The sequence below is a fragment of the Ursus arctos genome, unplaced genomic scaffold, assembly GCF_023065955.2.
Source record: "Ursus arctos isolate Adak ecotype North America unplaced genomic scaffold, UrsArc2.0 scaffold_26, whole genome shotgun sequence".
Taxonomy (NCBI): domain Eukaryota; kingdom Metazoa; phylum Chordata; class Mammalia; order Carnivora; family Ursidae; genus Ursus; species Ursus arctos.
Genome location: NW_026622941.1, coordinates 27,879,145 through 27,903,559, shown reverse-complemented (window position 1 = coordinate 27,903,559; position 24,415 = coordinate 27,879,145). Strand labels below are relative to the sequence as shown.

Here is a 24,415-nt window from a genome sequence, read left to right as displayed (position 1 = left end):
CAAGCAATTAAACTTCTAGTACCCAAGAGAATTGTAAACATACATTCACATAAGTACTTGTACATGAATGTTCATATCAGCCTTATTAATGACAGCCCCACACTGAACACAGCCTAGATGTACATCAACTGGTAAAAATTAATAAACCAAATTTGGTATATCCATACAGTAGAATCTACTCAATAATAAAAAAGGAATGAACTATTGATACATGAAACAACATAGATGTGAATCACAAAATAATTATGCTGAGTGAAAGATGCCAGATCAAAAAATGAGTATATACTATATGGTTCCATTTATGTGGAATTCTAGAAAAGACATAACTAGAATGATAGCAGGTCAGTGGTTCCCACGGTGTGGGTGGAGGGGATTGATAGGGGCATGAGGGAACTTTTGAGTTGATGAAAATGTTTTATATCCTGGTTCTGGTGGGAGTAATGTGGCTATGTATCTGTTAAAACTGTATGCTTAAAATGACTTGACTTTGTTTTTGTAAATTACACCTCAAAATTGATTTAAAAAAGAATCTATGTCATAGTACTCCTGTGGAAGAAATAATAGACCCAGATCAAATATGGATACTCTGTTTAATTTGGGAATTATGTTTTTAGTGGATATTAAAAATGAAGTAGACTTTCAGATCTGTTTATGGTACAGCGAATTCAATCATTTTAAGATTTTTTCTTATCAAATAGTGATATGCTAGGAGTCACAGAGAGCATAATTCAAGAGTAAAATCTTTATCATGGGATTTTGCAATTTAAAAATCCTTTAGAGATTGTCCAAGATAGGGTTTTCTAATGGTTATGTTTGAAGAGCTTTTACTTCTCTAAGATTTTAATTACTTGGAGGGTAGAGTAATTGTTAGTTGTGAGGTCTCAGGGACAGATAGGAGAAACAGCTTTTCTGTCAGCTCGGAATAGATGTGTGCTTTTGTAACCTGTTAGTCTTTGATTAGGGTCTCTGATTTTAGCCATTTTTCAAATGGTGGAAGTGGCGGCCCGGAGAAAGTTAAGTGACTTGCTAAACTTTAGGATTCTGGATCTTTAAAATTTATTTTGATTGACCATGACACAAAGATGGACTGCATATTCACTCTGCAAGGTACTGACCAGTTCTTTGAATTCCCCCAATGTAGGATATTATAATGATATACTGTAACTAGGATAAAATTATATTAGGATTTCTGTTCCAAATAATTTCAATGAACTATTAGGTTATGTGATAACTAAGTCTTAATCACTCTTTCTTAGACAAACACATGAAAGATCTGCTGTCTAAATTGCTGAACTCAGGCTATTTTGAGAGTATCCCAGTCCCAAAAAATGCTAAGGAAAAAGAAGTATCATTGGAGGAAGAAATGCTAATAAAATCAGAGAAGAAAAAACAATTATTGAAAACTGAATCTGTCAAAGAGTCAGGTTTGTTGTGATCTCAGAAATTCTTTATAGTGGTTGCATTTTTAATACTTAAACAAAATGAGTCAAATCATTGTAAAAGGATTGCCTTATTTTGATATGTTCATTTCCTCATGCATGGAAATCTTTACTTGGCAGCAGGATAAGCTTAGGTTTGGTATATGTCTGTAGGCTTAATTACCGTATTTATGGAGTGAACCTTAAGAGAAACATAAGGTTATTCCTTGTTACAAGAGAATACACTGTTCAAATGAGACCTTTATGGAATTTGAATGGATTTCTTGGTTAAATTATCAGTAAGATAATTCCATTTAAAATTGTTGTTTAAAATGCTCATAGTAGAATTCAAAATGGTAGTAGAATGAAATATAAATAATCTAAGGTTAACATATTCGGATAAAATGTGCCAAAGTCAGTAAAAGAAATAAACTTTTCAAAATTCACTTTACTGGGGGGAAGAGATACTTTGAGTCAGTGGCATTTTTGTTACTGTTTTTTGGGACTCTGTTTATTTAAAAAAATATCACTTCTATGTAGGTAGTCCAGGGTAGGGTTCCAGTAGCCTCTACTAGCATGATTCAAGTTATTTCTCATGTTTATTTTCTATTAGTTCTTAACACTAAGTCTAATGCTTCAGTGTCTCCATTCCCTTACCACCTTCCATTCCTAAACTGGCTTTTAGGAGGCCTTTAAGGCCTCTGTTTCAAGCTGAGATGACTAATTTTTACCCCATGGCCTGGAGCTGTAGTGTCAACTTGAAAGGAGCTGTATTTGTGCATAAGAGGAGATAGTCTTATTTTCAACTAAAAATCAGTTTATAGCTGGAACTTGACTTTAGAAAAGTGGCATAGAAGGAGAGCTGCTAGTTTCAGCTAGTTTCAGACCACATGCTTTTGACCAACAAGCAATAGTGGGGATTACTCCTGCCATGAATATATTTCACTATACTATCCTTTTTCTCTAACTCTTCTGAAATATTAGAATAAATTACAGTTGTACTCAGCCTAAAAACATGTGGTTTATTTAGTATTTATTTAATACTCAAGGGAGTATTATCTTTCCAGAGTCTCTTATGGAACTTGCACAGCCAGAGATACAACCCCAAGAGGTAAGTTTCTGAAAGGTAATTTGCTGGTTTTGGTTTTCGAGACTTTGTATAGTGTGTTTAGGAGCTGAGGCTCTGGAACTAGATTTCTGAAGCTTGAATCCCAGTGTCGCAGGCTTACTAGTTTAGTGACTTTGGGTAAGAGGTCTAGCCCAGCTGTGTCTGTTATCATATATAAAATGGGGATCATAGTAATGCCTGCCTCATGTTACTGTGAGGATTAAAGGGGTTCGGTTCTAAATTGCTTGGAATTTGGCTTGGTGCACATTAAGTGCTCAAGTGTTAGCTGCTGTTCTTGGCCCTTGTGTTAGAATTTAAAGATGGGTAGGATTTTGCTTTTTGTCAGAATTACTCACATTGGTAATTATTTGTTCTCTTTCTGAAGTGACATTAAAATTCTTGAAAGCTGAAAAGAACTGAAGAGTCAGTCACAGTATGATTGATACATAATAGAAATAAAGAAAAGGCTGGTAATTCAGGAAACATAAGGCTTAAGGTTAAATAGTGTAAATGGGTGTAATTGAACTATCCTCTGCCTTAACAGTTTAGGGAGTCAGGTGGGCAGAGTGGTCTAAGGTTGGCAGAGGCAGAATAACCTTGGTAAAAGAGCCCGAATCAAGCAAACGTGGCACTGTGATGTGCAGTTCTGCTAGTTTTAGGTGGTCACGTATACAGATTGCTGCTTTTGAAGTATCAAAGGTGGTATTTCTGTTAATTGAGAGAAAAGGAATGGACAAAGAAGATGGTCTTTTCAAGTAGAATAAGGACAGACGTTTCCAGTTAGCATAGTGACTCAGACCAATGGACGTAGGAATGCTAAACAGAATTCAGTGTTCCCCTCAAGGTCTTTTAAAGATTTTGTGACTCAACCATGTTTTTTTCTCTGGTCTAGTTTCTTAACAGACGCTACATGACAGAGGTAGATTATTCAAGCAAACAAGATGAAGAGCAATCTTGGGAAGCAGATTATGCTAGAAAACCAAATCTCCCTAAATGTTGGGATATGCTTACTGAACCAGATGGTCAGGAGAAGAAACAGGAATCCTTCAAGTCCTGGGAGCCGTCTGTTAAGCACCAGGAGGTATCAAAGCCTGCAGTTTCCTTAGAACAGAGGAAACAAGACCCAAAACTCAGGTCCACTCTACAGGAAGAGCAGAAGAAGCAGGATGTCTCCAAACCCAAGTCAGCTCCTAGCCAGTGGAAGCAAGAAGCTCCTAAATCCAAAACAGGATATATTCAAGAAGAACAGAAGAAGCAGGAGACACCAAAGCCTTGGCCTGTTCAGCTGCAGAAAGAACAGGATCCAAAGAAGCAATCTCCAAAGTCTTGGACACCTTCTGTGCAGAATGAACAGGACATCAAGTCATGGACCACTACCATGTGTGAAGACCAGGATTCAAGACAGCAAGAGACTCCAAAATCCTGGGAAAACAATGTTGAGAGTCAAAAACACCCTTTAACACCACAATCACAGATTTCTCCAAAGTCCTGGGGGGTAGCTCCAGCAAGCCTCATACCAAATGACCAGCTCCTGCCCAGGAAGTTTAATACAGAACCCAAAGATGTGAGTTTGTATCAGTCTGCTTTGGTCAATATAGGCATAAATAAGGACTTGTAATAATTTTTTAGTCCTAAATCTGCAAAACCCATGTTAAGTTAATGTATAAAGTATTTCACTTTACTCTTTCATGCATAATTTATTGTTTTCCCTAGAAAATTGGAAGTAGACGTAGTCTGTGTTTTGAGCCTAACCTTCGATGAAATTTCCAGTTAAAATATACTGTTCGAATGCCATAATTTTAATGACACGGTATGACATAAAAATAGTGAATGGTTTGGACAAGACCATAATGTGAATAAGTGAGAAAAGTAAATGCATGTCACAGGATGAGGATCTTATTTTACTCTGTTTCACTCATTATCTTCCACCTGGCACACATGACTTTCTGACAGAAGTTGTATTTCTCTGTGTTTTCTTCTCTTTCACTCATTTGTAATCACTCAGATTAGCCTGTACTCTTTGGTGGTTTTGTGGTTGCAGATATTCCAGAAGGTGGGATAGGATGTGAATTAGATTGCTACTTCTGTTTCAAAATGAGAATTTTCTGGAGATAGAAACTATAGACTTTAAATAATCTGTAAATAGGTTTTGGAGTATGAGATTTAGTTCAAATATAATACCTAATTCTGTTAATGATAAATAAGCTATTTCAGGAAGATAAGGTGGATTATAATGAATAATCCTTGGATGTGCTATTTAGTTAAGTTTCAAGTTACTTACCCCTATTTAAATGCAAACTTGTTACAAGCTTGTTTGCTAAGAAATGTGAACTTCTTATGTCTTATTTCATTAACCAGATATCACACAACAGTAGTTGTAATATATTTTGAGAAACTTATTTTAGAAAACCAATTTAATATCTCAGTAAAGCTGTTTTAAAAAACCCAATTTAAAATTCCATTAGGTATTGCAGCACTGAGCTTTTTTTTTTTTTTTACCATACCAGAATATTATGCTATTTGTTGAATAATATTTAAAATTAGGAGTGTTTAGTTGGAAAGGCCAAAACTCATTTAATTTGCTTTTATGGTACCGATGACATTATATTGAAGTTGCAGGGCCTTTCAGTGTCTGAGAGGACACTTTTCTGTACAGTACACTATCTTTCTATCTGTCTTGCAATCTCGGCCATCTAGAACATGACTAAGTACAGTCAAGGGTAAAATAGAGTTCAAAGCTAAAAGATAATGTGAAATTAATCACTAAAGCTCGTACTTTTCTCCTAAGAGTCTTTCATATATTCATTTAGGGCCTGTTAACTCTTATTTTATGACACTTTTGACAGGCTTAGCTGTGTGACTTCCGAGTGAATAAGAAGGTGGGGAAGAGCTTGGTAGGGGAGGCACACTGGCAGCTTTAAGAAGTTAACTATATAAGCATTAGATCTTTCAGGGTATACAGCATTTGTAAGTGATTTAGTGTAAGGGCTAACCTCTTTGTAAACATCAGTAGCTCCCCAAAGTATACTTAATCGATAACAAAATGTAACAGTGTATTTCCTCAATTTTAGGATGTATATGTATACAGTATTTTTACATCTTAATGTTTCTGAAATCAGACATTTAAAAATGGGATGTATATTTAATGTAGCAATTTTTTTCTCTGGGGAAAAATCACTTGTGTATCTTACAGTTAGTGGCATCTAAGCTGATAGTCTACAATGAAGAAACTTGTCAAGGAAGTTCTGTAATTCTTGGTGTTCCCTTTAAAAAGATGATGTTTTAGAAATATTAAAAGTGTTCTGAAGGGGAAAAAGTGTTCAAAGGTTGCTTAAATTATTTAGAAAATGTATTTATGTGGAAATTCTTCATCTGAGATAAATCTGAAATGGACTTTGCTATGTGTTTTGATTTCATTAAGATGTAGTGATAAGCTGAGTTTCCTAAATTAGGCTGCTGAATGTGGATTTCACTCTTCCTACATTGTGGGTTTATTTTGTAGGTGCCTAAGCCTATGCATCAGCCTGTAGGTTCTTCCTCGACTCTTCCAAAGGATCCAGTATTGAGGAAAGAAAAACTGCAGGATCTGATGACCCAGATTCAAGGAACTTGTAACTTTATGCAAGTATGAGTCATTCTTAAATGAGTCTTGAATGATATTCCTGGGACTACTAGCTTCTGATGTGAAGCATTTATAGTGAAATCGTTAAGAGCGTAGGTTCTGGTGTTCAGAATGCAGGTGAATCGTGGCTCTGCCGCTTCCTAGCTCTCACAGTTCAGTAGGCAGGTTGCTTCACTGTCTCAGTGTCTTTTCTTGAAAAATGAGGGTAATCGTTTCTTACGCCTAAGTTTGTTGTAATAAAATGAATTAAACATGTAGAAAGTGTAAGTGTTCAAATATAATTTGTCCTGTAGATCATTGGTAGTTTCCACTCAGACTTTGAGGACCTGCTCTGTGTTGGTATCTGGTAGGTGCTAGTGTGCATCTAAGACATTTATCTCCTTCAATGAGTTGATATTCCAGTTGTAGAAAATTGTAGTGTATGGCAATAGTTAAGTGCTAAATTGTGTTGTACTGAGTCTTACAGAATTTCAGAGTAGTGTGATATTACTGAGGGAAGAAGTAGACAAATAAGATATCTTTTGTGTAGTAAAAAGATCTTGAACTTTGGAAGGAGATCTGTGTTTAAATCCCAGTTCTGCTATTTTCTAGCTGTAAATTCTGTGGCAAGGTATTTAGCCTGTAACCCTCTACTTACGTGAAGATAAATGAAAGAACTAAAATGGTTACTAAAAGTGTAGCTTAAGTATTTAAAATGTTGGAAACATTTCTGGGAGAACCAAGATGGGCAGATGGGAGACGAGAATGGTTTCTCACTATGAAAGTTTTAATAATAGCATGAGTTAGTTTAGTGGTTGAGGTAAGATAATTAAACCCTCGTTGGTTGGACATAATAAAAGTGAGGTTATAGGATTCATGCTTAACATTTAAGTCCTCAAGTCAAGGGGGTTTTTTGTCCTTTTTTTTTTTTTTCCCAAGGTAAGCCTTGGAATTACTTGACATAATTTTACGGTTTGACAGTTACTTTAGATTTTAGATTTTTTTTTTTTTTAAAGATTTTATTTATTTATGTGACAGAGAGACAGCCAGCGAGAGAGGGAACACAGCAGGGGGAGAGTGAGAGGAAGAAGCAGGCTCATAGCGGAGGAGCCTGATGTGGGGCTCGATCCCATAACGCCGGGATCACGCCCTGAGCCGAAGGCAGACGCTTTAACGACTGCGCCACCCAGGCGACCCCTTGATTTTAGATTTTTAACTCTTTTTCTCTTAGTAAAGACTAAGTTATTAACATTTTGTGATAGTTACTAGCTAGATTCTTCATAGCTAATAGCTGTGGACGGCATCATGAATAATTTAATAGTAATAGCTTTTAAATGAGTGATTGTTTCTAATCATGATTTAAAATCTTGTCTTTAGGAATCTATTCTGGATTTTGACAAACCTTCAAGTGCAATTCCATCGTCACAACCGCCTTCAACTACTCCAGGTAGCCCAGTAGGTAGGTACTGATCCTTAATACTCAGAATAAACATGCATAGGTTGAACAGTTGTTTCCCTTTACAAATAATTTTATTCTGGATATCTTAAACTATGTGTGCGAATTTATTCTAAATGTATCTATATGTCATCAGTTATGTAAGGGTAGATTACCATTAAGACATTAGTATACTCATCTGTTTGCAGTTTATTATTTTTAAAAATTTATTTATTTTTTAAAAAGATTTTATTTATTTATTTGACAGAGAGACAGCCAGCGAGAGAGGGAACACAAGCAGGGGGAGTGGGAGAGGAAGAAGCAGGCTCATAACGGAGGAGCCTGATGTGGGGCTCGATCCCAGGACTCTGGGGTCACACCCTGAGCCCAAGGCAAACGCTTAAAGATTGAGCCACCCAGGTGCCCCTTATTATTTTTTTTTAGAAGATGTTTTTTTCTTTTCTTTCTTTCTTTCTTTTTTTTTTTTTTTGAAGATTTATTTGTCAGAAAGAGAGAGGGAGAGTGAGCACGAGCTAGGGGGAGAGGGGAAGTAGGCTCCCTGCTGTGCAGGGACCCTGATGTGGGATTCGATCCCAGGACCCTGGGATCATTACCATTAAGACATTAGTATACTCTTCTGTTTGCATTTTATTTTATTTATTATTTTTTTTAGAAGATGTTTTGTTTTTTTAAGATTTATTTATTTGTCAGAGAGAGAGGGAGAGAGAGCAGGAGCAGGAGAGAGAGGGAGAAGTAGGCTTCCTGCTGAGTAGGGACCCTTATGCGGAACTCGATCCCAGGACTCTGGGATCATGACCTGAGCCGAAGGCAGACGCTTAATGGACTGAATCACCCAGGTGCCCCTCTGTTTGTATTTTAGAGAAAGTCTCCAGATGTTTGAACGGAGATGTGCAATGGCCATTTTTGCAATTTTTAATGTTCTTTTTGAAGTGACTGGAGTCCTTTCCCCTCTATAAATCTAGTGTTGGAACTTTACAATCCTAATTATGAGTGAAATTACCTCAGTCATGTTGGTACTCTGATTAACACAGTAACTAATGATGGAGCTTAGAACCGAATCTGATCTGACGTTCAAACTTTAGGCTTTCTTGCTCTACGCTCATTTATCTCAGGGGAGGAATGAGGTAATTAAAGCCATAGTCCAGTTTGTAGTGAGTCCCAGACACCAACTAGTAGATCGGTGTAGTAATTTCTGGGTGAGGGAAGGAGAATAGAGCGTAATTAACAAAAGTGATGGACATTGACAAGAAGAAACTAAACCAAGAGTGTGTAATTGAAAAGTGTAGTAATATACATGATCAAATAGAAAAAACCGGAAAAGACCTATGATCCAGCTAAGACTTATTTTGAAACCTGGACCTTGAGTGTAAGCAGTTGATTATAATTCATGATAGCTCAGATTTTACCTTCCAGATTACTAGTACTAGTTAGTTTTTAAAGTAATGGTTCTTTTAGAAACCTCGAAATGCTGCTTTTGCCCATTTAACTTTAAAATACCATTATGTATCACAGAAGGGACTAGTATTCTGTTCTTCTCTGATCCTCTCTTTTTAAAGCTCTAATAGAAAATTCATGATGAGCCTGAGATCTAGTTCTTCCAGCTACTGCTTTTTTGGTAAAGTAATAACTTCAGTTCCACTCAGTGGGTCGCATAAACTTTTCTCCTCCCTCAGTATTTTACTGTTGATTTCACTCTCCGCAGCATCTACAGAACAGAATCTATCCAGTCAAAGCGATTTTCTTCAAGAGCCACTACAGGTAATTCTCCAAAGTAATATGTCTTTGCTATTGAGGGAAGAAACTCTTGCTTTGGTAAGAATGATCAGACTTGCTGATTTCTAATATCTAAATGACTGAAAATGTTCTAGGGATAATATAGTTTTTTAGCTTAAGTACAACTAGTCCTCAAAACATTACCTCAATACCATGGGGAAGACATCTGTTAGAAAAGAAGGCTAACCGACTCTAGTAAGGAAAAAGCAAGTCCGAAGAATTCAGAGGTACCTTGTCTGGCAGTCTTACTTTGCCACTGAGCTCCCTAAGTCACTTCGTGTAGGAACATCGTAAAGGGTCTAAAGAAAGATACTAATTTTGTTTAACCCATGGTTAGCTAATCTCCCACCTCCCTCCACACATAAGAGTTAACCTTCTGAGGAACTGATTTTCACAGAACACACTTAGAGATATAAAGGGACCAGATCATTGAGATCGCTGATGCCGCATTGCATTTCCATCATCAGTCGTTCGAGGTTTGCTAGTTTTCTGCTCATTACCTTTAAAAAAAAAACTTGTCATGATCCCTCGGAAAACCTTATGGCACTTTTCTTAACAGTAACAGCTCTGACAGGTTAAATATTTTGACCAGATGGCTCAACAGTTGTTGCCTTCCTGTCCAAAAACTTCCGAGTAAATACCATTTGTTTACAGTGGTTTTTATATTTAGTTTGATAAGGTGTGGCTCTGTTTTTAAAATGTATTTGTCGAGCTGCTCGTTGCTTTAAGGGTTCCATTTTATCTTTTAACTGTTAGGTTCTACATACAAGTTAAATGTTTTTGAAAAGCCACTGGTCTAGTTTAGTACTTCTCAGGGGCAGGTCTGTGGATGGCTGCATGAGAAGCACTTGATCCCTTTAATAGAGAGATATATTCCTAGATATCACCTTAGACCTATCGGATCAGAATTTCTAGGGATATTACCTAGTCATCTATTTATAATAAGCTTCCTGGGTGGAATCTGCACATCCATTTTATGGGAACCACTGGTCTCCAACGTCATGTTTACTCACTAATACCCAAAACTACCTTCAGCTGGTCCGCTTAAAGAACAGTAATAAGGAAGAACTGTCTTAACTTCCGAGTAATACTAAGGCGAAGAATGTGTCTTTATTTTGTTGTTGTTAAGTGAATCTTTTAGCTAAAATTCAAAAGCTTAAGTATGAAGTGCCCTGAGTTGCCTTAACACAGCATTTGTAAGTCTTTCTCTGGCAAGAGAGAGTTGTGTCCCCACATCAGCCAGTCCCAATTGTTTTGGGCAGTTGTCTCATCATTCTAATGAGGGCCAGAAGAAAGACCTAGTTTTAGAAACACTACAGCCTCGTAATAGTTCTAATATTTTGGTCAGATCTAAGTTATACCTATTTATTTAGGTATATAAAATGTTCTAAAGTATTTCAAAAATCTTTTTTCTTAAGACCGTTTTAAAACTTGGTCTCCATTTCCTTCCCAGGAAGTGGCCTGTTATGATGACCAGCTCTAGAAGGTCACTGCAACGTAACTGCAATTTGGTTGCCATTCATTAGTTTCCACTTTACCCATTCTACTACTGGGGCTTCTGAGAATCACATCAAAGCATATTTAGATAAAAGGAGTAGATGCACTGACACTTGAGACTGTGCAGTTGCTAGGTTTTTATAGATCTCTGTTATGTTCTAATATCGTGCCATAGAATTATTTTCTAGCCACTTCTAGTTTTTTATTGGTGACAGTTGTCACAGCCTTAGTTCTGTGTTTCCAATTTTATTTATAAATACTGTTAGCTTTCATTTTTTTGTTAAAATTTTGATGCCGCTGTGATTTATGTAGAGCGGATCCTTTCTATTTGTGCTTCTACCTACCTCTTTAAGACATTGGGAGCGCCGAGTCAAAACATAGTTACAATCCCTGGCAGAGCTGTGCCCAGAGTGTTAAATGTACCCTGAGCTGCTTCTGGTGAAATGCTGTTGGTGCCAGATGGAAAATCTGGACCCAGGTTTCCAGGGCCAAGAATCTTGATAAGTGAGGACGGGATTAGATGTGCAGCTTTGGTGACCAGTCCTGGAAAGGCACTTTAGCTGACTGCTTGGGTTTGGCTCTCAGCTCTAACCCTTAATTTTTGCGTGATCTTGGGTTAATTACCTCACCTTCCCTAGCCTCTGTCTTCTTATTAATAAAATGGGGATAGTTGTATCTGCCTCACAGGGTTATTATTAGGATTCAATATATCATTACTATGTGTGAAGTGTTAAGCATTGTATTTGGCACTAGTAAGTGCTTGGTAATAGTAACATGTTGGGAAGCCCACGGCCCAAGAAATAAAAAGTGAACAAAATGTCTTTTACAATGTTTTATATTTTCCCGTGTCTAGGCTGCTTCTTCTTCAGTTACTTGTAGCTCAAATGCTTGCTTGGTTACTACCGATCAGGCTTCTTCGGGATCTGAGACAGAGTTTATGACCTCAGAGACTCCTGAGGTAATAAGAGACCAATTGTCTTAATTTCTTTTCTGTCTTAAAGAATAGCAGAACCAGCTTACCTTATGCATTACAAGCACGATCGGTTGAATGATTTAACATTTATACTTTACTCATGTATTGCTTTCTGTAGATGTTGTGGTCCTGGAGATTACACAGGTAACTTTGTTGTGACTTTGTCATATAAATAGACTTAATAGTGTGTTGCCTTACCAGATACAACAAATAGGTCTAAGTTGCTGATATCAAAAAAGATGAAAAGTTCTAGATGGGAGAAGGTCAAGTTTCTCACTATATTTATATCGAAGAAATCCTTAGTGGAAAAATCTACTTCTGTAACTGAAGACTCAGTAAGTTTATAGTGTTAGTATTAGCACTGCCTCCATTGGAAAGAGTTACGTTCTCTTTTTGGCTAATTTTGTCAAGAGCATTTTGATAGTACAGTTGACCCTTGAACAACACGGCTTTGAACTTACACTAGAGGTCCACTTATACTAGAATGTTTTTTGGTAAATACAGCATAGTACTATAAGTGTTTCCTTTTTTTAAATTTAGTTTTTATTTTAATTCCAGTTAGTTAACATACAGTGTTATATTAGGTTCAGGTATACAATTTAGTGATTCAACACTTCCATAGAGAACCTGGTATTCATCACAATAAGTGCTGTCTTTAATTCCCATCACCCACTTAACTCATCTCCCCACCTACTTCCCTTCTGGTAACCATCAGTTTGTTCTCTGTAATTAAGAGTCTTTTTCTTGGTTTGTTTCTCTCTGTCTCTCCCCTCCCCCCTCGTTTGTTTTGTTTCTTAAATTCCACATATGAGCGAAATCGTGTGGTATTTGTCTTTCTCTGACTGACTTACTTTGCTTAGCATTATACTCTCTAGCTATATCCATTCATTGCAAATGGCAAGAGTTCATTCTTTTTTATGGCTGAATAATATTTCATTTCATTTTTGTGTGTGTGTGCGTGCGCGTGCACGGGTGCACACATACATTCCACATTTTATTTACCCATTCATCAGTTGATGTGGTGGACACTTGGGCCTTATGATTTTCTTAATATTTTTCTCTCGATTACTTTATTATAAGAACACAGTATATAATATATATAACTTACAAAACATGTATTAGCAATAGGCTTCCTTTCTGTCACTATAGGCTATTAGCAGTTAAGTTTTTGGGGAGTCAGAAGTTATATGCAGATTTTTGACTGTTGCAGGGGGTCAGCACTCCTAACCCCTGTGTTTTTCAAGGGTCAACTATATTAAGTTTGTGCTTTCAATTCTAAAGTGACAGTTTTTGCTAAGTTCGAGCAAATCCTTGAAGTGGATATAGCAAGATACCATGATTTTTTTGGATTAATTTAGCAACTCTTAGGTTTTTTAAAATTATTTCTGGCTATTATTACAAGAGAATGTATTCATTATAGAATATAAGGAAATATAGATACTCATTAAGTTTTATGGTGCAGACTTGGTCTAAATTAAAATTACTTGGTTCCTCATTTTAAGAAGAGGAAAGTGTGACCAAGTGAGTCACAGCTCTCTACTTCATAATATGATTGGGATTGGTTTTTTGGTATCTCTTTAAGCTTTTGGATTTGTAATCTGTTACATCAAGGACTTGCTTATTACCGTAGATAAAGGATGATTTAAATTAGATCAGGTTTGATTTTCTTTTTTAGGCAGCTGACATAGAGATCCAGGAATAAGACTTTAAAATCAAGAAAAATTAACATTGACTAAGCAACTAACCTAAGATTCTTCTTAATTCTTCTGTATAGATTTGAAATAATATTAGATTCTTAGCTGGAAAATACCATTTCAGGGTTTGAAAAGGACTAGGTACTCATAAAAAGTTGAGCATCTCATTTGTTAGACTGATAATAGTAAGACTCTTTGACCTAGTCAGCAAGCTGTGCAAAGCAGATGCTAGTGTGCGTCCTCAGCAGTTGCAATTTGGAATTGTAAGCAAAAGCTATTCTTTTGCATTCCTGTGTCCAAATGTCATCCTATAGAACTTGCTGACTTAGGCCAGTCTGGGGTTTAGTGTAAGTTAACTGCTTGTTATGTGGCAGGTGATTGGCTGATGCTGCATTTCTCCTCCCCAGGCAGCAGTGCCCCCAAGCAAGCAACCGTCTTCACTAGCTTCTCCAAATCCTCCCATGTCCAAGGGCTCTGAACAGGGCTTCCAGTCTCCTCCAGCGAGTAGTAGTTCAGTAACCATTAACACAGCGCCCTTTCAAGCCATGCAGACAGTGAGTATGAAGCGTGAATGACGAGTGCACTTCATTGTTCCTGTTAAAAAGCCATTGCTTCTCTTACATCCATTATTGGGTACTAAGTATGTGAAAAACTTTGCCTTTGTATTACTCTTATTTGGGTTGATAATTTACTTTTGTCAATGCAAATACTGTTTGTAGTGGAAGAGCATTAAATCCAAAGCCTTGAGAATTTTGAATGGGTATTTTATCAGAACATTTTCCCCTCTCAGAAAAATAGTAGCAGGCAAAGCTGAGGATCCATATTAATTAAATGAAATGTGTGGCTGAGAAACATAATTTTCTTTCCCTTTTATTTATTTTTTAAGATTTGTTAGAGAGTGAGTGGAGGGGAGAGGGAGAGAGAAACCCAAGCGGACTGAGCATGGAGACTGATGCAGGGCTTGATCTCATGACCCTGAGATCAGACCTGAGTGGAAACCAAGAATTGGACACTTTCACAGACTGCACCACCCAGGCACCCCGAGAAACATAATTTTCTATGAACAGCTTAATAATACTAACCATTACTAATATCACACTAGTGATGTTCGTAGCATCCATAACCTGAAATACAGGACACGTTATTGGGTGTTCTATCATTCCTGAAACTTTGTTTTGATTTCTTCTTGATCTGGTGCTGGTTTTTGGATTCCAGTTTGTTATTCTGAATTACATATTCCTCTACAAATTAAGTTTAAAACTTTTTTTAAGGTAATATTACAACTAGGTTTATATATTTATTCTGTAAAATAGGATAGTATAAAACAGCTCTTTAGGGAAAAAAAGTCTTAGCTTGTAAGTATCTGATGATGCTTTAATGCCCCACTCTAGGTAGTTTTGAGTGATGATGGAGGGCTGGGGTCAGTGGAGTGGCCTTGGAAAGCAGATACAATGCAGTGGCCTTGGAAAGCAGATACAATGCAGGAAGTCTTATCACTTCCTGCTTGGCTGCTTGAACTGCTTAGTTTTTGTTTTCCCTCTTACCCTGTCAGTCCACCCTGCACAGTACTGCCACGTTGGGTTTACTAACTTCCTAATTAAAAGCAAACAGTGATTCATTACAGAATGAAATTGAAAGTCTTTTGCTTGACAATAACTGTGGAAGTCTGGTATAACCTTCCAGGCTAGTCTCACGTACTTCTTTGTATGTTCTTGTCACAGTACCTTTTTTTTACTCACGCCAGTCTGTCTTCTCTACCTGTTCGACTCCTTTCCAGTATGAATTGGTTCTTGTTTGTTCATTAATTCAACAAACAGGTAGTCATGAAATCAGACACAGTTCTTAGTCACTGGAGTTGGATTTTAGCAATGAAAAAGAGACAAGTCTTGGTGCTCAAGAAGCTTACGTTTCGTAATAGAGGGCTAGAGAGAAAAATACTCGTATATATAATACTATGAAGTGGTGTATGTTACAGGAAAAAATGGAGCAGGGTAAGGGAGCTAGAGAGTAATGGAAGTGCTGTTTATAGACAATGGCCAGAGTTTGGACAGGTCACTGCCTGCCATGTGGTAGGAATTTAGTAGATCCAGATTTTTTTCGTTCATCTCTAATCTTTCCGAAAAGTACCCTCTTGCCCTGTGTAGCTTTCATTCTCAGTATCCATTATAAGATAATAATAGTAGCAGGAAAATTAATTTTTGTACTTGAGTTTATATCTGTTAGAAACCAAATAGAAGTGTTTTCTTTGCCATGGTAAAATATGCATAACATAAAATTCACCATTTTAACCATTTTTCAGTGTATAATACAGTGGCATTCAGTACACCCACAGGGTATTCCTCTCTCTCTCCAGCTCCTGGTTACCTCTCCTCTCCTTTTTGCCTCTGACTTTTACCTATTCTGAGTGTTCATATAAATGGAATCACAGTATTTGCCCTTTTGCGTCTGACTTGTTTCACTTAGTACGATGTTCTCAAGGTTTTCTGTGTTGTACCGTGGATCAGAATTTCATTCTTTTTTATGACTAAGTAGTATTTGTACGCATATACTACTGTTTTTTAGTGTGAGGCTTGAACTCACAACCCTGAGATCAAGGCCTGAACTGAGACTGAGCTGGGTGCTTTAACTGACGGAGCCACCCAGGCACCGCTGTGCTGCGTTTTGTTTATCCATTCAGCTGTTGATGGACACTTGGGTTGTTGCCACCTTTTGCCTATTATGAATAATATTTTGTTCTTATGTGTAATAAGAAAATTATCTAAACTATATAGATTAGAACCAAGCTATAGATGTTTTAATCTTAGCATACAAAACCTGAATCTCTGCTTTCAGTTCTTTTGGGTGTATGTTAGAAGTGGAATTGCTGGGTCCCATGGTAATTCTATGCTTAACTTTTTGAGGAACCACCATCCTGGTTTCTACAGTTCGTTGCACCATTTTGTATTTCCACCAGTAACGCACAAGGTTCCATTTACACCACATCTTCGCCAACATGTAGATTTTTGTTTTTTGTTGTTGTTGGTTTTTTTTTTTTTGTAACAGCCATTCCAATGGGTATGACGTGGTATCTCATTGTGGTTTTGATTTGTATCTCCCTAATGACTAATGATGTTAAGCACCTTTTCGTGTGCTTATTGGCCATTTCTCTTGGGGAAAAATGTTTGTTCGAGTCTTTTGCCCATCAAATACAGGTTTTTGAATGTTGCAGAATTTTGTTAGATGTCACGCTTAATTTTCTATGAAACTTCACAGATGACTCGGTGTACCCTTGTCTTTTAAGGTATTTAATGTTAATGCACCTCTGCCTCCACGGAAAGAACAAGAAATAAAAGAATCCCCTTATTCATCCGGCTACAATCAGAGTTTTACGACAGCGAGTACACAGACACCACCCCAGTGCCAACTGCCAGCGATACACGTAGAACAGACTGTCCTTTCTCAAGAGACGGGTAAGATCTTTGCATATGATGTTTTGAAGACCTAGAGGACAGCTGACTGAATGGAAAGCAATGCACTAGTGATAGTTTAGGGGTTCTTTCTTGACTAGTTAAGCATTATTTCTTCACATGTTCAAGTGTTGAGAAACACTTAAATGCCTTTTTTTCTATTTAGTTAAGTTCACCTCTTAATTTTGTGTCGAGGCAGCCCCTGGGTGGTTGATTTCACCTTGAAGGAGGCTCATGTTTTAAAATCTGATTGCTTTGATTCCCATAGACAGTGAGAGAGAGTTTGGTAGGGCCCTAGACGGCTGCTTTTATGAAGGGTTTGAAACCATTCTGTTGAATTTTTTAGTGCACACAGATAGCTATCTGGTCTTTTCTCTTTTCTTCCCTCTTAAAGCATTAAGACCAAGATACAACTTAGTGTGTTTATTCCACTGTTTGCTTGGAGATGAAAACCTATTTTGCTCTTCCATGCTATTCCGATACATGAAAGAATAGGCAACTTTGTAGTTATTTCCTAGTTTAATAAACACCTGGAGATTTTTAGTGTTGGTATTTCAGACCCCTTTTGAGTTTTCTAAAACTTAAGCCTAAGTAAGTGAGTTGGGCATTCTGGGTACTTGGTTCATCACGAGAGGTACTAAATGTAAATCCTTGGACCCAGCCACCCATGACCCCGTTCTCTTCTCATCTGTGCTTAGGTGAAAACATAGGGCAGATGATTTACATAAGGAATATTGGTCACACGCTTTCTTAATTACAGTATTAGAATTCATTATCTTTTACTCCTTGATTGGAATATTTAGCCTTTTTTTCTTTAATTGTGGTAGAATATACATAAAATTTCCCATTTTAACCATTTGTAAGTGTACAGTTCTGTGACAGCCAGATTGTTGTGCAGTCAACACCAGCATTCATCTCCAGGACTTTCTCACCTTCCCCAGCTGAAACTCTGCCCACTTAACACGAGCTCTCAACTCCCTCTCCCTACAGTCCCCTGGCAACCTCCATTCTACTCTGTGAATTTGACTCTTCTAGGTACTTAACCTAGAGTGAGTGCAGTCATACAGTATTTGTCCTTTTGTGACTGGCCCGTTTCATTCAGCATAATGTCTTCAAGTTCATCCATGTTGTAGCATGTGTCAGAATTTCCTTCCTTTTTAAGGCTGAATAATACATACATACATATATATAGTACCTGTGTGTTTTTTTTTTTTAAAGGAGAAAATTGTATTAAAGGTTGTGATATACAATGACTTTTAAGTATAAAGAATATTAAATCTTTGTTACCATTTAACTCTTGGACTCTAAAACTGTTTCCTTAAGCAGCAAGTTATCCTGATGGAACTATTCAAGTAAGCAATGGTAGCCTTGCCTTTTACCCAGCACAGACGAATGTATTTCCCAGACCCTCTCAACCATTTGTCAATAGCCGGGGATCTGTTAGAGGATGTACTCGTGGTGGGAGATTACTAACCAATTCGTATCGGTCCCCTGGTGGTTATAAAGGTATGCTCTGAACAAAATTTAATTATACTGAATTATTTTGTGTATATATTTACTTAACTCAAACTATTTTTACTTTACGTTGTTCCCTTTTTAGTTGCCCTCCATATTGTGTTAGAGAATTCCCTATTTCTGCAAAATGCAGTATTTCTAAAATACCTGTTGTGTATATAACAGGAACTTTTTGTATGAAAAGCAGATTGATCCTGTGACTTGCTGAAGTGAAAGATTGAGCATCTTGTTTTTCCAGGGATGAATTTTGGTTTTCATATTTAAATATTAACTTTCCTTTGTTAATTGACTGCTCAAAATATGTCATAATTAGGCAATGTCCACTTTCTAGTTATTTAATAGAGGATACTGTAGATAAAAACATAAACTTTGAGACTATAATTTTTATTCTCTTAAGTCTTAGAGGTGGTTCCAAGTGTTCTGTCACTGCTTGGTATTAGCAATCGTGCTGTAGACAGGCCTTAGCTACCCCACTTTCTGCACTCCACCTGCATTCCGGTAATAGTAAATTTCTACAGTTGTATTATTTGAAGTCAGCGATAATGTTATAAATATGTGTTTTGTTGTGGAAGCAATATCAGTAGAGTTTGCTTAAAGAAGGCATAAATCAAATGATGGTATTACAGGATCAGTTTAACTTTTAAAGTGGTATAGAATTAGACTCTTTAAAAGTTCAGTATAATTTTGCCCATAATTTTATTTAAGTTGTTTATTTATTAGGTTTTGATACTTATAGAGGACCACCTTCAATTACCAATGGAAATTATAGCCAGCTACAGTTCCAAGCTAGAGAATATCCCGGAACACCTTATTCCCAAAGGGTAAGAATAGTTGTCGTAGTTGAATAGTAGTACAGCTTTTGATGTTAAGCCTGTGATTCAACTACCGCAGAGTCACAGTTTGTTTTGTATAAGGTGCTCTTTGTTTTAGAACTGCTTGTCAGTACCGTGGAGAGTAGTTGAGTTGGAAGCTTTTCCAGTAACCCATAGAGGATGAATGACAATTGCCTGTTAACACAGAACTTGGAAGGTCCTAAGGACTTTATCATGTTGTCTGTATTAACTCATTTACTCCTCTACCTCGTAAGAGACTGGGGTTCAGAAACAAGTAACTTGTCTAAGGTCATTCAGCAGGCAAGTGGTAGAACAGAGATGAGAATGCAAGTTTCCTAACTCCAGACCATTGCGTTGCTTTCAATTTAACTTTTCTAGATATCAGGTGTAGGAGAGGCTTTTCTTCATAAGTTTAATTTTTTTGGTTTATTATTTGCATAACTAAGCACATTTTCTTTAAAACTATGATAAAAGGCTGATAAATCTTGGGATCTCCCTGTCATTGATCATATATGGATATGACTGTATACATCAGAATTTTCAGTTTTGAAGTTTTATAAGCCTTTAAGTATGTATTTGGTACCAAACTGAGTTCTGTTATAATATGTAAAGTACCTGTATTTGAAGAGCTTACAGTTAGTTCTATGACGAAAGGTAGATGTCTGTTCGGAGGCAGTACTGAGAAGGGGTTAAGAACACACTTCAAAGAACATACCAAATCACCTAAGTGTCCTGGGTTTGATCCTTGATTTCTTTACTTCCTTTGTTGTGTGACCTTGGGTATGTTGCGTAAAATTTCTGAGCTCTGGTTCCTCATCTGTTAGATGAAGACTCATCTGCGAGTTACTCATCTTACTCTGAAGTGTTGTGAGGATTATTCTGAGCTATCCTGAGGATTAAGTGAATTAATACATATAAATGCTTAGTACCACAATGCCAGACGTATATGAAGCATGCAAGTATTAGCTCTAATAACATGTATGTGAAGGGAGTGTGTTGATTAATATAGACTTCAGTAATGGAGCTAGTTGTTTTTTTTTTTTTAATTTCAGATGAGACTAAAGGATTGGTTATTTATTTATTCTTGAAGATTTTATTTATTTGTCAGAGAGCACGCCCATGCACAAGCAGGGGGAGCCTCAGACAGAGGGAGAAGCAGGCTCCCCACTGAGCAGGGAGCCCAGTGTGGAACTCAGTCCCAGGACTCTGGGATCATGACCTGAACTGAAGGCAGACGCTTAACAGACTGAGCCACCCAGGCGTCCCAGTGGAGCTGTTCTTAACACCAATCTTCTAGCATTCCTGGGGCACCTGGCTGGCTCAGTCAGTAGAGCGTGCATGACTTTTGATCTCAGAGTCGTGAGTTCAAGCCCCATGTTAGGTGTAGAGTTTACATTAAAAATAAATACATAAATTTCTTCCTGAAGAACCATAAGATAGTAATAGTGGCTGCTGTCGGGAGGAAGATTAGGAGTTTGGGGTAGGAGACTTAATTATTGTGTACTTCTTGTCCTGTTTACATTTTTATTGCATATATTATTTTAATCACACCAGATATTTTCATGAGTTGTATGGAGGCTGACTTTCACCATATTTGGGAGTCTGTTTGAACTGTTCCTCCTGAACATTTTTTCATGAAGATACTAAATTATGTTTTCAGGAAATAATACATTCATACAATATAATTCTTATCAACTCCTGTATCAAAACAGAACAAAACAAAACCCTAATGTAGTTCATACATGTCTTCACCATTTGGTTTATAAATAGGGCAAGATTGAAATAGTCTGTGTTCTTGCCCTATTATTTCCTTATATCTTGAGAGAAGGGATAGAGGACCATGCCATATTTCTGAATCTCCCTCATTACCTAGCATTATTGTATCTTTTACTTAGTGTTTCCTAGATGCCTTATCATGTTTGCAAATATTAGCATACCTAGTTGGTCAGGTTAATTAACAGATGAAGCAAGTATTGCTATTGTGGCCCTTGCTTTTGTTTGTTTTTTTTGTTTTGTTTTGTTTTTTTCTTGGTGTTTGGAAACATCTGAGCCTCCGTGGTTCCTGGGGAAGGCCAGATAAAAGGCTAAGAGGATTTTAATCCTCCAATTTTACCAGCCAGTAACACTGGGAAATAACTAATTATCATCTTGCATTTTTGGTGCCAAGGTTAAATATTTTGTGTTCGTTTCAGGATAATTTCCAGCAGTGTTACAAGCGAGGAGGGACATCTGGTGGTCCTCGGACAAATTCAAGAGGTAAGGATAATTAACTGGGTTACCCGAAACATACCTCTAGATCTTTCTTTATCTTCTGTGAAGTTCTCTCTGAAGTGCATTGTTTTCACTGTTTGTCTTTTAAAGTTTTCCTTTTGTGTAAGTGTAGTACTGAAGACCTGAGGGAGATGCTAGACTACTGGAACGGCTGTGGCAGTCAGTTGTCCAGTTAATTAAAAGTGCCTGTGTGTGCTTCTTTCAGTTGGCCTGACACCACAGTTTATTTCAGCCTTTGATACATACTCACTATGTATACTTCAGATAGTTTCATGTGATGATTCAGGATGATGGTTCTTGTAATAATGGGAACTTCTAGATACTCTAATGTCACTACATTGAAAGATAGGAATAAACAACAACTAAGACACCATGACTTAGGCACCTGAGTGGCTCAGTCAGTTAAGCGTCTGCCTTTGGCTCAGGTCATGCTCGCGGGGTCCTGGGATCGAGCCCTGTGTCGAGCTTCCCTGCTCAGTGGGGATCCTGCTTCTCACTAGCCCTCTGCTGTTGCCCCCGCTTGAGCTCTCTGTCAAATAAATAAAATAAAATCTTAAAAAAAAAAAAGACACCATGACTTGAAATTTCAAAAGCAGGGTGTTATAGTACTTTTTAAAATGTGACGATACTATTAAAAGATTCAGTATAACTGAGAAAATCAAGAATTACTGAAGATTAACTAACTTTATCACAAGAAAACAGAATCTTTTCCTTTTAAGAAAGCAGTCGATATTCACATCTTGGTCTTATATCTGAGCTTAGTTTTTGTATAGTACTTAAAGCATTAACATTTCAGGATATCACATTAACTTGGCAATGTAGAATAGACATTCATCGTGGTCTTAGGACCATAACAAAATAATCTTTAAGTGGCTAGGAGTTCTAAGAGTTGGTTCTTTTACGTAATCTCAGTTTTCTTGAATCCTTATATATTAGATACTTTGAGCGGATTTGTCACTGAGGAATGAAGAACTGAGTGAGAATTATGGAAGAAAGATAAAGAAGTAAAAGTGTTCAAACCTGGGTTTTTCAGACCGTGGTTTCTTTAAAAAAAATTTTTTTTTTTTAAAAATGAGGCTACTAGACAAGATCATTGTAGGTCCTTTTTGGCTTTTGGGGGGGGCTTTAGAATTGTAGTATATAAGCCTCTTGCTAGAAAAATCTAGGAAAGTATACTATAGCTATACTTTGTTGCTTTTGTTTTACAATTTACTATAAAATGTATCTTTATCTGTTTCAGTAGCCGACTAATGTTAAATATTGTGTTCAAAGCTAACTGCTTCATTATGAGAAACTCACTGTTGCTAATAAAACAGCAGGGTGGAGTGATTCTTCTCAGGTGAGCAGCCCAGAAAGAGACAACGAAACCTTTAACAGTGGTGACTCTGGACAAGGAGACTCGCGTAGCATGACCCCTGTGGATGTGGCCGTGACAAACCCAGCAGCCACCATACTGCCAGTACACGTCTACCCCCTGCCTCAGCAGATGCGAGTTGCCTTCTCAGCAGCCAGAACCTCTAATCTCGCCCCTGGAACTTTAGACCAACCTATTGTGTTTGATCTTCTTCTGAACAACTTGGGAGAAACTTTCGATCTTCAGCTTGGTAGATTTAATTGCCCGGTGAATGGCACTTATGTTTTCATTTTTCACATGCTAAAGCTGGCAGTGAACGTGCCCCTGTATGTCAACCTCATGAAGAATGAAGAGGTCTTGGTATCTGCCTATGCCAACGATGGTGCTCCAGACCACGAGACTGCTAGCAACCATGCGATTCTTCAGCTCTTCCAGGGAGACCAGATATGGCTACGTTTGCACAGGGGAGCAATTTATGGAAGTAGTTGGAAATACTCTACATTTTCAGGCTACCTTCTTTATCAAGATTGAAAGTCAGTGCAGAATTGACAGTAAAAGGATGGTGTTCTAATTAGTGGGGTTAAAGGAGAAGTAGTCTTTGCCGTTGTGACTGATTGGTTTAGGAAAATGGTATCATTCCTAGAGGAAGGAGGAGGTCCTTACTTTTTTGTTTTCCTCCCCAAGGTGAAAAATTTCAAGCTGAATGACAATTAGCACTAATCTGGCACTTTATAAATTGTGATGTAGCCTCGCTAGTCAAGCTGTGAATGTATATTGTTTGCACTTAATCCTTAACTGTATTAACGTTCAGCTTACTAAACTGACTGCCTCAAGTTCAGGCGAGTTATAATGCCTTGTTGTGCCTCAATAAAAAAGTTACATGCACCTTCAGTGTTCTTATTTGATTAAACATTAGTTGAGAGGTAAAATATTTAATTTTTTACTATTCATCACTGATAACTTTTGAATGGGCATTCATGGGTTCATGCTATTTTTTTTTTTAAGATTTTATTTATTTATTCGACAGAGATAGAGACAGCCAGCGAGAGAGGGAACACAAGCAGGGGGAGTGGGAGAGGAAGAAGCAGGCTCATAGCAGAGGAGCCCGATGTGGGGTTCGATCCCACAACACCGGGATCACGCCCTGAGCCGAAGGCAGACGCCTAACCGCTGTGCCACCCAGGCGCCCCCGGGTTCATGCTATTTTAAAAGAAGACGAACAGTTCTTCTTTAGACTGATCTTATGTGTCCTTCACCGAAAGATTTCATCTGTTTTCCATTGCCTATTAAATAACATTTCTCCTTGAAGCTGGACATGTTATCTTTAAGCACCTACTACGTGTGTTATAATACAAAATACAGTAGGAGATCACAGGTGATACTACCGGTGTGCCATCAGGAAGACTTCCCTTCTAGTGGCTTCTCACTTTCAGGAGGCAGAATGTTTGGTCATCAGAAAGCATGGCAGTGCTGTGT

General features: G+C 37.5%; 1 protein-coding gene across 19 annotated transcripts in view; it reads left to right on the top strand.

Annotated features, from left to right (window-relative positions):
- CAPRIN2 (caprin family member 2) overlaps nt 1-23,824 on the top strand; it is a 46,436-nt gene extending 22,612 nt beyond the window's left edge. For 3 of the 19 annotated variants that reach the window (XM_057318988.1, XM_026502161.4, XM_057318985.1), the window contains exons 7-19: nt 1,257-1,424; nt 2,486-2,529; nt 3,419-4,090; nt 6,029-6,151; nt 7,505-7,586; nt 9,286-9,341; nt 11,707-11,811; nt 13,928-14,074; nt 16,801-16,969; nt 18,290-18,472; nt 19,202-19,302; nt 21,507-21,570; nt 22,902-23,824. In XM_057318988.1, coding sequence (XP_057174971.1) covers nt 1,257-1,424; nt 2,486-2,529; nt 3,419-4,090; nt 6,029-6,151; nt 7,505-7,586; nt 9,286-9,341; nt 11,707-11,811; nt 13,928-14,074; nt 16,801-16,969; nt 18,290-18,472; nt 19,202-19,302; nt 21,507-21,570; nt 22,902-23,470 — 2,483 coding nt within the window. In that variant the 3' untranslated portion in view covers nt 23,471-23,824. Of the gene's footprint in view, nt 1-1,256; nt 1,425-2,485; nt 2,530-3,418; nt 4,091-6,028; nt 6,152-7,504; nt 7,587-9,285; nt 9,342-11,706; nt 11,812-13,927; nt 14,075-16,800; nt 16,970-18,289; nt 18,473-19,201; nt 19,303-21,506; nt 21,571-22,857 lie in introns of all 19 variants that reach the window. The other 16 variants (XM_057318981.1, XM_026502164.4, XM_057318987.1 and 13 more) reach the window with 13 other exon arrangements.
- The last annotated feature ends 591 nt before the right edge of the window (nt 23,825-24,415 follow it).